General features: G+C 44.4%; 1 protein-coding gene across 1 annotated transcript in view; it reads left to right on the forward strand.

Annotated features, from left to right (window-relative positions):
• KIF26A (kinesin family member 26A) overlaps nucleotides 1-14,072 on the forward strand; it is a 140,328-nt gene that overhangs the window by 99,285 nt on the left and 26,971 nt on the right. Inside the window, exon 5 of the mRNA XM_035105016.3 lies at nucleotides 1,475-1,658. Coding sequence (XP_034960907.3) covers nucleotides 1,475-1,658 — 184 coding nt within the window. The remainder of the gene's footprint in view (nucleotides 1-1,474; nucleotides 1,659-14,072) is intronic.

The following is a 14,072-nucleotide window of genomic DNA, read 5'->3' on the forward strand; positions in this document are numbered from 1 at the left end:
TGGTTCACGCTGCCTTTCAGCCTTACTTTTGTTACTAGCTCATCCCGCGGGCTAAAGATGTCGCTTCAGATTCTGCCATTTTTCTAGTGGGCAAATGTTTCTCTTAATTTTGGACGAATGGGAGTCAAGCTTGGTGATGTTCATGCATTTCCCCCTTACTTATACAACTCTGTGCACACTTCCTTGTAAGTCCATTGTTCTTACTTATACAACTCTGTACACACTTCCTTGTAAGTCCATTGTTCTTATGGACTTCTTGCAAATACAAATACAGATGCTTTCATGGTTAGGGTTGCCAGACTCAATAGAGGACAGGACTTCTTCTGCTTGGAAATTAAACAAAGGGTCTGCTGGTTTCTCTTTAAGGTTTCCAGACTCAAAAGAGAGCAGGGCAATTAAAGGCACAGAAGTCCTGTCCACTATTGAGTCTGGCAACCCTATTCACAGTTATTGTTGGGATCAGGTGAATGGGCCGCTGAGGGAAACAGGTCTGAGAGTGGAAGAGCCGAATATCAGCTTAACTCGGCCAAAGCTAAAGGAGTTGATCTTGCTGTATTCTCTCCCTCATAATTGCTGGTATTGGGAGACAGTTCTAGGAAGGGAGGAATCACATGACAATTGGTCCCAGCTGAACTTCTTGAGATTCTGTGTCTGGAGATTATGTTCTGCTCCATCAAAGCAAAATAGGCATTTTACACATTGTAGGCCAATTTCTTAATGTGGATGTAAAGCTGTAGTCTGGGCTCAACCAGATTGGACGACAGGTTGGAACTCTCATGACCCAATGTTCCTCCTTGCAGAAATGTTACCTGCACATGAAAAATTAGGGACGTTGAGTTTGATCCATTTTGTGTTCTCAAAGAACCAAACTGAATTCTGCCGTGGGCTCTCATTTTTGTGTGTGCTTGAAAAGGCAACTGTCTCTCCCCACCTTCTCTAGTGGGGCTCACAACCCAACTGGCTTATGCTATAGCCAGAAGCCACTTTGTCTCTTTCCTTGTTAAATACAAAATATAACTCCTGTGTAAACCATAGCCAGAAGTCATTTCCCTTTTGTCTCTTAAATTGTTAGGTACAAAATATAACTTCTTATAGCAGCGGCAAAGTCCATCTGGGCCTGCAAGTGACAAGGGGATGATTTCAGCATTTAATGACATGAGGCTTTGGCAACCTTTGATTGTTCTTCTTAGCTCTTGCCAAAAGTCTTTTTTTTTTTAAAGGGATATAATTGAAACTCTACTGGAGAGAGAAATTGCACAAATGTCATGCCAGCCATATTTTGGCCCCTGTTTCCTTCTATTAATCTCCTGATGAAAGGTTCTCATGAAATCTGATTGCAAAAAGAAATGGCTTGATTTGTTCAATAGGCAGCGATGGCACCGAACATCTGGTTTACTGGCCTAAATTGCTCCTCCTAGGTAATAACACTGTCCTTTTTTCTTTTCTTTTCTTTCTTCAATATTACTTTGTTCAGAGCCGCCCAGAAACTTAACCTGTCCTCGAAGAGAAAGAAGCATCATGCCCCATTGCTGCACTCCCATGAATTCTCCATCTACGCCACTAATTTTAGTGGCATCCTGCAGATGAGTCCTCCTCCTGCACCGCCATGCCTTTTAAGAGCTGTGTCGAAAGTCAAAGAAAACCCGGGGATTGGGAAGGTATTTGAATCTCTCCATCGCTTTGTCACTCCTTCATTAGCATTTGAAACCCAACAGGAAACGTAAAAATTCAAATGTATCTGGAATCAAGGCTGGATAGCAATGATGTTTCTGCCCCTTAGGAGGCTGATCTGATATATCAAGTCTTTGCAACCGTTGGACAAGGATTAACAAGCTGTGGGTTGCTTAGATTCAGATCACAGTGGATAGGTTTTGATTTGCAGTTGGTGTCTTTATACAGTCGTACCTCGGAAGTCGTACCTTGGAATCCATTCCAGAAGTCCATTCGACTTCCAAAATGTTTGGAAACCAAGACACGGCTTCCGATTGGCAGCAGGAAGCTCCTGCAGCCAATCGGAATCCCGCGGAACCCACGTTGGACGGTCGGGTTCCAAATAACGTTTACAAACTGAAACACTCACTTCCGGGTTTGCGGCATTCAGGAGCCAAAACGTTTGAGACACAAGGCGTTTGACTTCCGAGGTATGACTGTACCAAACTGAACTGCACGTTGCAGAGATTTTCTCTCTTTTTTAATGGGTGGGCAGGATTGTCTGGTATGAGTGTCCAGCAGTGGAACAGACTGCTTCAGAGGTCAGTCCCCCAAAGAATCTTGGGAACTGTAGTTTTTTAGGGTGTTGGGAATTATAACCCTGCTTGAGAGAAACTATAATTCCCAGGATTCTTTGGGGGGTGGGGGTGGTCATGTGCATTAAAATGTATTAAAGGTAAAGGACTCCTGACAGTTAAGTCCATTCATAGACGATTCTGGGGTTGCGGTGCTCGTCTCGCTTTACAGGCCGAGGGAGCCGGCGTTTCTCCGCAGTTTTTCCGGGTCATGTGGCCAGCATGACTAAGCCGCTTCTGGCACAATGGAACACCGAAACCAGAGCAGCGCACGGAAATGCCGGAGCGGTACCTATTTATCTACCACTTTGATGTGCTTTCGAACTGCTAGGTTGACAGGAGCTAGGATCAAGCAACGGGAGCTCACCTTGTTGCGGGGATTCGAACCACCGACCTTCTGATCGGCAAGCCCAGGAGGCTGTGTGGTTTAGACATATAGACAGCTTGGAACCATATACAGTGACTTCAGTCATACGCTGACTAATTCAAGTTGTGCTATTGCAGTTGATTGGAAGGTCTTTCACAACAAAGCTGCAACAGGCTTCTTTCAGCAAGGAAAATGACAAGAGAATACACTGGAAAGTGTGAGAGAACATTTACTGTGACACACCATCATCTAACGTCCCTATAAACAAATCAGAATGAATGCTCAATAATTAACAGGTTGTCTGGAAGTGCACTTTATGCTACTATAGGATACTGGAACGGATCGAAAGCTTTAGGTCCAGCTTCTTTCAATGATCGGGGGGGGGGGGGCGGGGGGAGGCAGCAAACAGTGTACCTGAACCCTGGCTTTTAAAGGAGCCTGTAGCAGTGGCTTTTCTTAAGTTTTTCTTTCTTTTGAACAACAACAGAAAGGTTTGCTGCTGCTTGGAAAGTGGTACTAGAAGTTCTTCCAGCAACCCCTTGGTTCCTTCTGCCCAACACCCTGCCATTTTGGGTAGAAGAAAAATGACGCCCAACTAAGCGTTCATTGAAGCATTTTGGCTTGTCTGCTGCGAGAGGCAAAATGGCAGGTTAAATGGATCATTGGACTATGTCAATAAGGGGAACCCTGCACAATCTTAATTTAAGGGAGGAAGAAACATTTCCAGGGAAATTTATCTAACAGGAGTGACTAATACCAGGTATGACAAGGTTCCCAGAGATGTTTAGCTGCTCTTATGGCAGCAACCTAAACCTAGACAGCATCTTAAAAAGCAGAGACATCCCCTTGCCTACAAAGGTGTGTATAGTTAAAGCTATGGTTTTCCCAGTAGTGATGTATGGAAGTGGGAGCTGGACCATAAAGAAGGCTGATCGCTGAAGAATTGATGCTTTTGAATTATGGTGCTGGAGGAGACTCTTGAGAGTCCCATGGACTGCAAGCAGATCAAACCTATCCATTCTGAAGGAAATCAGCCCTGAGTGCTCACTGGAAGGACAGATAGTGAAGCTGAGGCTCCAATACTTTGGCCACCTCGTGAGAAGAGAAGACTCCCTGGAAAAGACCCTGATGCTGGGAAAGATGGAGGGCACAAGGAGAAGGGGACGACAGAGGATGAGATGGTTGGACAGTCTTCTCAAAGCTACGAACATGAGTTTGACCAAACTGCGGGAGCCAGTGCTCTGGTCCATGGGGTCACGAAGAGTCGGACATGACTAAATGACTAAACAACAACAACAACAACAACAACAACAACATGGCAGCAACGTTTATTATTTACTTATTTCATTAATTTGATATACTGCTTAATAATAATAATAATAATAATAATAATAATAATAATAAACAATAAACCACCTTCAAAGTGGTGCTCAGGAGTGATGAGTTTGCTAGCCACATCACACCTGAGGCCCATGGGTGTGGGGATTAGATCAGGTGATCCACTGGATTTATCCCAGCTCTGTGTTACTATGGTCCCATGCTTTGTGTTTTTGATATGGAAGAGACTTGCAGGAGCGCTCCTAGGTCCTCAAAATGCAACATGGAATTCGGGCCCAAGAACAGAATCGCAAAACGAAGTTTCTTAACGAGTGCCGTGTTTTTGCAGCTGAAATCTTGGAGTGTTTAATTCACTCTCCCAAGATTTAGAAAGAACACGAAGTAGCTTTGGAATGCATAATTATACAGGTTACTGCCGATTTCCATTTCAGGAAGTTACTAAAGTACCAAGTAGCGCTTCAAGGAAATCCCCACTGAGTGATCATACAAATTGGAACCGAGGTCAAGAAGCTTTAATTCCTTTGATATTCTGCATCACACTGTATATGATAAAGTCATTCTCGGTGAAAAAGAAAGATGATATGCCCAGGGCCCAAACTAAAGGTGCAAAATGTGGATGGCTGAGATGGCTCTTTAGGGTTCTGGAGAACAGCAGAGAAAATTAATAGTGGCTTATTTCCCTATACTTGAAACATATTTAGACTTTTATTTTTCGTCTTAACTGCAGTGAGGTAGGACACATTTCTGTGGCCACGGGTGTTTGTGAGTAGATCTACACATCCCTCTCTTTTCTTGGAGCATTTATAGGGAAGAAATGAAGGATGTTCAGGAATCATGCTTTGAGGGAGGGGCTCCCTCTCCCTGATGAGCCTCTCTCCTCTGCTTACTTGGAGTGCCTTGCAGCTTCATTTGAAGAAGAGGAGTTGGTTCATTCTGGTATCTAAAGAATTGAGGCAAGGCTGAGATCTCAAGTGCTATTCATCTTCCCTTTATATATTTTTGGTTCTCCTGGCTGATGAGTCTTTGTTGTCTATCCAAAGTACAGTGGTGCCTCGCTAGACGAATTTAATTCGTCCCACGGGTCAATTCGTATAACGAAAAATTCGTCTAGCGAATCCCATAGGAATGCATTGAAATTTTTTAAAATTATTTTTTGCCCATAAGGTAAAGGTAAAGGGACCCCTGACCATTAGGTCCAGTCGTGACCGACTCTGGGGTTGCGCGCTCATCTCGCATTATTGGCCGAGGGAGCCAGCGTATAGCTTCCAGGTCATGTGGCCAGCATGACAAAGCCGCTTCTGGCAAACCAGAGCAGCACATGGAAACACCGTTTACCTTCCCGCTATAGAGGTTCCTATTTATCTACTTGCATTTTGATGTGCTTTCGAACTGCTAGGTTGGCAGGAGCTGGGACCAAACAACGGGAGCTCACCCCATCACAGGGATTCGAACCGCCAACCTTCTGATCAGCAAGCCCTAGGCTCAGTGGTTTAGCCCACAGCGCCACCTGGGAACGCATTAATTGAATTTCAATGCATTCCTATGGGAAACCACGATTCGCTAGACGAATTTTTCGCAAAACGAATTCGTCTTGCGAGGCAACCTCCGCTAGAAAAATATCTTTGTTAAGCGAAAAAATCGTCTTACAGGGCATTCGTCTAGCGAGGCACCACTGTACCTATAAGTTAAGCAGCCCACCACCACCACCACCAAAGTTTCCACCAGCAAGCTCCTATTTCTTTGCTCCTAGACGGTGTGATCCCATCCTGCACATGGATCTTTCACATTTCTGGGGCTGTGCTGCAGTAAGCTAGTTACAATCCTATCCTCTGCTTTGTCTACGGGTTCGAGTGGGAGACAGTCATCTTGGGCTCTCTGTTTTCTTTCCACTTGCACCACTTATTTTGAACATGTAATGTTACGGCATCATCAACAGCACGACTGACTCCCGCACAGACACAGGACCTGCAATTAGATTCTGCTCTTCCCATTTCATGCCTAGAACTATATCTAGAGGCATCGCTAAGCTGCCTTGGCCAAGGAGACGTTTTGGCATTCCCCATTCCCTTCTGGGCAAGAAGATGTATATGTGCCCCCTCCCCCCCGTCCCTTGTGCCTTTGGCAAGGAGATGTTGGCCACCCAGAGCAGTGTAGCAGCTGCCTGGGGAGTGTGTGGATGCGCAGGTAGTCTCCTAACCATTTTGAGCCAGAGTGGAGAAGCATGATTTTTTGTGCCTCTTGGGCATATGTCCTTGGGTGAGGCCAACCTGGCCAACCCCTTGGTAAATCCAGAATTTCCTTCACACCAGTTTTCCATTAGTGTAAGAGTTTACAGCCAGGTAGATTTCGTACACTGGCAATTTCAGGTTTCACCGACAGACGTGGCATTGGGAACAATCGTATCCAGGCCCAGAGGGCATAAATCAGGAATAGCATTGCACAGCTTGTTGGCTACCACTACAGATTCAGCTCCTTGCTAGAGATTTTGCAGAGAGATTATTTTTGACTACATAAACATACATGCAGAATAGCCGATCCTGAGGGATTCTTTTGTTAAGAGTGTAGAATCTAAACATGTGTTGTTCTTTAGCAAATTAAGCCCCCATTGATTCGATTACTGTCATTCATTGGATTTCCCCTCTCTTGTGAAAGAGTGCCTTAAAAAAACCAACTTAATAAAGGAGCGCAAGAACTAAAGAAACATATTACAACTTGCAAGAATTTCCCCCCAGTGTATATATCTCTAAATTACCTTGTCAGATGAAAGCTGGCTCTATGATTGAGCTAGAGAAAAGGTTACCGCTTTAAACTTCAGAACTCTGCTCGTTTCTGGAGAGCTGAAAAAGCAGCATAGAGTTGTGTTAACATTTTAAGCACAGTTATGTCAGAATTAATTCATGGAATCATGGAGCTGGAAAGAGCTAATTTAGTGTCATCGTCAGCAACTAGATTTGCTGGAAGACCACTTTGAGAGGTCAAAGTTCTCAGACCGCACCAACCTTTAAGGTGACGTGCTAGTAACCCCTGTAGCCACAGCTGTCAGTCATGCCACACCTTCTAGGCTGGTTATTTTGGGACCCCATAATCCTCTTAAAAGGGCTGTGTTTGGCACCAAAGACCCCCAGTTGCTCATTCCCCAATCTTCCCTCATGTCTCTCCCATCTAAAAAATGTTCCCTACCCCAAGGTTTCCAGACAAATGCTCCCCTCTCTTCCTCCTCCACCTCTTCTCTGGCCTAAATTCTGCTACCTTTACCCTCTTGACTCTAACCATAGTTTATTGTAACATTTGCACTAAACCAGGCATTGTGTAAGACCAGAGTAGAAGTGGACTTTCGTTGCCTAGTTAGGGTTAACCAGTGGTACCTTAGTTTAAGTACGCAATTGGTTCCGGAAGTCTGTACTTAACCTGAAGCGTACTTAACCTGAAGCAAACTTTCCCATTGAAAGTAATGGAAAGTGGATTAATCCGTGGATTGATCCGCGGGTCCGCGGAGTACTTAAACTGAAAGTACTCAAACTGAAGCGTACTTAAACTGAGGTATGACTGTACAGTGGTACCTTGGTTTATGAACACAATTGGTTCCAGAAGTCTGTTCATAAACGGAAGCGTTCATAAACTGAAGCGAACTTTCCCATTGAAATAAAATAAAAAAATTCCTTCAGTAGCACCTTAAAGACCAACTAAGTTTTTATTTTGGTATGAGCTTTCGTGTGCATGCACACTTCTTCAGATAGGAAAGTAATGGAAAGTGGATTAATCCGTTCCAGACGGGTCCGCGGAGTACTCAACCTGAAGCGTACTTAACCCGAAGCATGGGTGTAATTGGTTCCGGAAGTCTGTTCATAAACTGAAGCGAACTTTCCCATTGAAAGTAATGGAAAGTGAATTAATCCGTTCCAGATGGGTCCGTGGCGTTGTAAACCGAAAATTCGTAAACCGAGGTGTTCGTAAACCGAGGTTCCACTGTAGTTACAAAGATGATGCCCCGTTATGGTTAAACTGGCTTCTGCAACGAACCTATAATTAAGCAGATAGCAGAAATATTCAGAGGGATGGCTTCATTGCTAGTACAAACATCCCAAGTCGCCAAACTCAGTGGAGTGTCTCGCTCCATGCTGGGCACCTGTGAAGCCTTCTACACAGGCAAAGTCAACAGGTGATGCCATTGTTGCTCATGTTTTCCTAAATTTATGTCCCAATACAAATGTCCACCAAATGGTGCTCAGGTGAGGGGTGCATTTGTACTGGAAACAGAAGAGAGGAAGAATGCACAAGCCTGTGTTCCCAGTCTATTAGCCATGCTTGAGAGGTGCAACTCTGCACTAGGCCACACACATACAGCATGGAATGCTTATGGCCCTGTTAATTTGGTTAATGTTACACAGCAAATTACTTATCTTGTTCCCTACAAGTGCCAATAACCTCGGAATTCACATCATTTCAACTGGATCTCGGTTAAGAGGCAATGATCCGATAGTGCTGTAGTTTGGGTCCCCCCCCTTTTTTTAAAAAAAGAAAGAAAACCGAAACATTTTTTTTCATGTCTCTTTGAGTGCTATTAAATTTAATGTCAGACTAGTAGGAAAGATGTTTGAAAGCCATTTAATGCTGCTACCAAAAGAAGTTAGATTATGCTCAATTTCTGACGTTAATGTGCTACTTAAGATAATTTATCAGATTGTGGTATTAAAAAAAAAGACATCCTTTTTGCAACGGCTGCTGCATTGCATTCTAATTTGACTCCCCCCCCCCCCACCACAACCTATGTAGATTAGTAACTTCCCTCATCCCCTGTGAAAAAATGTTGTTTTTCCTGGGGTTCTATTCTGTACACGCTTTGTAGCACAGCATCGCTTACCAGAGTAACTGTAAGTGCCTGTCTTTTTCCTAAGCTCCTGTCAGGTTGTTTTTTTTTTATAAAAAAGAAAACAACAATCGTTGGAATGACAGAATCCTTTGATGTCAGACAATTGAAGGGTGTGCTCTGTGCATGCCTGCGCATGCCCATGACTGCATGAGAGGGAGAGAACTTGAATCACCCAACAGTGTACTTGGAAAAATCATGTGTTTTGCCTTCTATCATTTCTTAAAATGACATTTGGTGTTTTTTTGTTTTCTTATTCATTTCCCCAAGCCATAGCCAAGTCCCACTAACATGATTTACTGATCCTGTAGGCTTTTTCCTAAGCTGCTTGTATGCCCTAATCACTTCTCCTTATGATAGTTGTTTGATGGATAACAAATAGCTACTTAATTTTGTCATCTTTATTGCCGCTTGTTTCCTAATGACTGGAATGCAGCTTCCAATATAAATCATATTGCTCCCTGGGAAAAAAAAATTCAGTCCATGCCTACGGTTGGGTCAAAGGCATATCCATCTCCCTCTCCTCCTTTGAATGCTGAAGACGCTCCATATCCCTCTCTGGAAAATGAAACTCGCGGTGATCTCCCTCACAGGATTGTTGTAAAGCGGAACAATAATAAATAATAATAAATTTTTTATTTATACCCCGCCCTCCCCAGTGAGAGCCGGGATCAGGGCGGCTGACATCAATAAAATTGCAATAAAACGTAAAAGAAAGAAAAAACAATTGATTAAAATGCAGATTAAAATACAATTTAGATTTAAAAATTGTTTTAAAACAAGAGAAAACAATCCTTAAAAACAGCCCCCAGTTCAGTTTGTGTTCATTATAATATGAATGATTAATGCATACAGTAGGATGAAGTCACTCCAGCTAATATGTTCAATGAATGAAACCAAAGGTGGAAAATTGTATAGAAAATACATATTTTCTTCTATTCTGCTCCTGCTTTGAAAATAAAATAAAATAAAATGGTTTTGTGCACACCTTTGGGGAAGCGGGGAATCAATTTTTGCTTAATAGAGGCCACTTTCTAACGGCGACAATATAAAAGTGCTCCTTTGACGTTCTCCCATGAGAGTTTGATAGTCTCTCCTAGCTTAGCCATTTTTGCATATAAATTTGCCATATGCTATCAGAAGCAGTACATGGAGGGGCGTCTGAGAACTGCACACAGTAAACCAATTTTGCACGGGTTATATATCTGCCAGTTGCAATTAAATCCGCAAAACACCTTTAACTCTGAACTAAGGCTGTAACTACATGTTATGGCGGCGCGTGGCCCATTGGTTAGAATGTGGGCAATTTCAAGTGGGGACACAGAAAGAGCAGGAGGCAGGAAGGGAAATGCTAAACCCTTTCCCCACCCAGTGCAATTACGGACGCTTTCCCGCAGACATTCTCCAAAACACCCCGGGAGTGTTGTGGGCAAGGGAAGCGCTGAGCACCCTCTCCCTTCCACCCCTTCTGGGCCTTAAATCCTGGACCTCTTTGCTGCTGCCCCCACCCACCGCTGCTTTCTGGGTGGTTGTTGGAGGCCCCTTGGGTTGAATCCAACTAAGTAATACTCATCGTAGACCCGTTAGACTCAGTGGACAAGAATAGCCCAGTTATTGTTGGCATCAGTTTGTCTCAAGAGACAATGGAGTGCGCCTCCAGAACTGAAGTCAAACCACTGCATTAGCAGCACCGAAGTGACCCCTCTGGGGCACAAGCCTGGGCAGTGTGTATGGAGGTCCTGGGCTGCTGATGTGGTCCAAAGCAACATGTCTGGCACCAGCTTGGCTGCAGGAGTTGCCTGAAGGAGGCGTACAAGGCCTTAGGGACTCCACTCTGGATTTGTGTAGGGTTTACACTTTAGCCTTTTCTTCTTCCAAAGATAACCTAGAAAGCCGCGGGGTTTTTGCACCAGAGTTTTCTTTCTCCTAGATGGACTACCTTCCCAGGTGGATGAGCCCCATCTGAATAGCCCAGTGGCCCGTTGATTTCAATAGGTCTATTCTGAGCATGACTTCATTGATAACAACCCTGTGCTTGTTTTGTGCCTATACAGTCGTACCTCGGTTTACGACCCGCTTGGGTTGCGAACAGTTCGGGTTATGAACTCCACAAACCCAGAAGTGTTTTCGGCGCGCCCCCCCACGCATGCGCAGAAGCGGCGCGCGCGCTTTGCGCATGCGCAGAAATGGCGCTCGGTTTGCGACCTTTTCGGGTTACGAACCGCGATCCGGAACGGATCACGGTTCGTAACCCGAGGTACTACTGTATTGGACTATTCCCTTAGGAAAGTAAGAAAAAATGCTAAAAGAGAATTGTCTTTTTCGTGCTGTTTACAAGTCTTCTTTAAATGTTTTGCTGTGTACGCATAAATGAGTGTTTGAAAGGAAGGGGAAATCTTTGTTCTCCCTTTGTTTTTTTGCTCACTTCAGCATATATCCACCTAATTTGCCCTTAAAATGGCAGGAACAGGAGGATTACAACTTGTGTGCATGTGTGTGTTTTGCTTTTGTGACCTTTATTTTTCCCTGACTCCTGCTATATGTTGACAACCAGATCAATGAGAGAAAAGGACATTCCCAGGATATCTTCCTTCCATCCACTGCATTGACATTTAAATGAACACCCAGTTAGTTACCAGATACACCCTGACCCTCCTGCCCATCCATTTCCAGGACCTTTCCAAATTATTTATTCACATGAAAACCCCTGTCCCTTGATGCCTTTTCAGTATATGCAATTAACTTCTTCTTTTTCCTCCTCCTCCTCCTCCTCCTCCTCCTCCTCCTCCTCCTCCTCCTCCTCCTCTTCTTCTTCTTCTTCTTCTTCTTCTTCTTCTTCTTCTTCTTCTTCTTCTTCTTCTTCTTCTTCTTCTTCTTCTTCTTCTTCTTCTCCTCCTCCTCCTCCTCCTCCTCCTCCTCCTCCTCCTCCTCCTCCTCCTCCTCCTCCTCCTCCTCCTCCTCCTCCTCCTCCTCCTCTTCTTCTTCTTCTTCTTCTTCTTCTTCTTCTTCTTCTTCTTCTTCTTCTTCTTCTTCTTCTTCTTCTTCTTCTCCTCCTCCTCCTCCTCCTCCTCCTCCTCCTCCTCCTCCTCCTCCTCCTCCTTCTCTCTCTCTCTCTCTCTCTCTCTCTCTCTCTCTCTCTCTCTCTCTCTCTCTCTCTCTCCAAACAGGCTTGGAATTTAATAGGATTTCCCTTAGTAATTCTACTGACCCCCCTCCCTCCCTTCGACTCTGGCTCAAATATATAAATCTGGGAAGTTCAGCAGTTTAATGTTAACCTACAGTGTACAAAACCCACATGAATTACAGAGGCAGTTAATTAGCAAGATAGTTGTGTGATTTGCATAATACAGACGGCTTCATGAATAAGGACAAGCATCCGTTCTTGTGAGGATGCTTAGTAGTGCTGCCTTGCGTGCGTTTGTTTTAGGGTAATTTGCAGAAATTACAACTCGGTTCTTAGCAGAAAGCCTTCCAAAGAAACAGGCTAGTTGAAATTGCACGGCCGATGTGGATTTAGGTATTTGAAAGTCATGTCTGCCATATTGCCCCTTGCCCTGTGTTAATGGGCGGGGACTACTTTTTTCAAACAAGGCCCAATTCAAGAGTGGCCATCCCCACATGAGCCTCATAGATAGGTGAGCAGTCTTTTTTTCACCTGATGGCAGGGATGGGTCCAACTCCTGCTGCACTGCAAAGGAGCACTTGGAAGCACGTGGCTTAGAGCAGTGGTCCTCAACCTTGGGCCTCCAGATGTTTTGAGACTACAATTCCCATCATCCCTGACCACTGGTCCTACTAGCTAGGGATCATGGGAGTTGTAGGCCAAAAACATCTGGAGGCCCAAGGTTGAGGACCACTGGCTTAGAGTACTGTAGTTTCCCAGTTATTCCTTTGCAGGGCGGTTTGTGTTTGGCGCTGTTTCAATTTGGCGCCGAATACAAGTTGTGCTGCTTTCAGCCAGATATCAGTCCCACTTGGGTGCTCCGATATCTGCCGAAAGCAGTGTGCTTTGCATTCGAAAGCAGATCGAAACAGCACTGTATGCCAGCCAGCCACAGCTGAAAACAATCAGGAGCACATTCCTAAGGCTTCAGAGTGCAGCTGTAGCTTTACCTGCCCCGCACCTGATGCCACATGTCAGGCGAGTGTCAGGAGGGTGTGCCCTGGCCAGAATTAGGGGGGGCAGAGGTCCCCCACCAGCGGAATAGTGTCAGCAATATACAGTAAAAAAATTCCTTCCAGCAGCACCTTAGAGACCAACTAAGTTTGTCATTGGTATGAGCTTTTGTATCTGAAGAAGTGTGCATGCACATGAAAGCTCATAGCAATGACAAACTTAGTTGGTCTCTAAGGTGCTGCTGGAAGGATTTTTTTTTTTTGTTTCGACTACATCAGACTAACACGGCTACCTACCTGTAACTAGCAATATACAGTGTTAGAAGTCCTTCTTTCTGATTACCCTGACATCTCAGTTTCGTCATTTGGTGACTTACTACTTTGTATGACACAGAGGTGCTACCTCTGGCTTACCTGCCCTAAATGCCTACAAGACATTTGGTATCAGGAAAGATGGTATCTCAGGCTTGAGTCTGCAGGGCGTGGGACCAATAAATAGCTTACCAACAGGCTCTCCCAGTTTCTTCACTTGCTTCTAACACCAGTTAGCACAGTTGGTTTTAATGTATACTGCACTGAATGTTTTACAGTGGTACCCCGGGTTATGAACTTAATTCATTCTGGAGGTCCGTTCTTAACCCGAAACCGTTCTTAACCTGAGGTGCGCTTTCGCTAATGGGGCCTCCTGCTGCCGCCGGTGCATGATTTCCGTTCTCATCTTGGGGCAAAGTTCACAACCCAAGGTACTACTTCCGGGTTAGCAGAGTTGTAACCCGAAGCGTTTGTAACCCGAATCATTTGTAACCTGAGGTACCGCTGGATATTGAAGAGCAACACAGAAGTCTAAACAGAAAACTAGCAAACCAGACTGGTTCTCCACTGTCAAACAGCAGTTAACTGCAGTTACGTACAGTCATGTAGACTTTTGCTAGGGATGAGGACTAATGGGTTAAGCAAAAAGGCACATCTGATTTAGGTCCATTTTTAAAAAGGCAGAAAGAAGGGAACCAAAAACCAAGGAATATTCAAGTGTGACGGAAAAGGTCACCATATGTTTCTCTTCAGATTTTAATGTTTGTCAAATGCACAGATGGAGATA

This window comes from Zootoca vivipara, chromosome 1 (genome assembly GCF_965207765.1).
Source record: "Zootoca vivipara chromosome 1, rZooViv2.hap1.1, whole genome shotgun sequence".
NCBI lineage: Eukaryota > Metazoa > Chordata > Lepidosauria > Squamata > Lacertidae > Zootoca > Zootoca vivipara.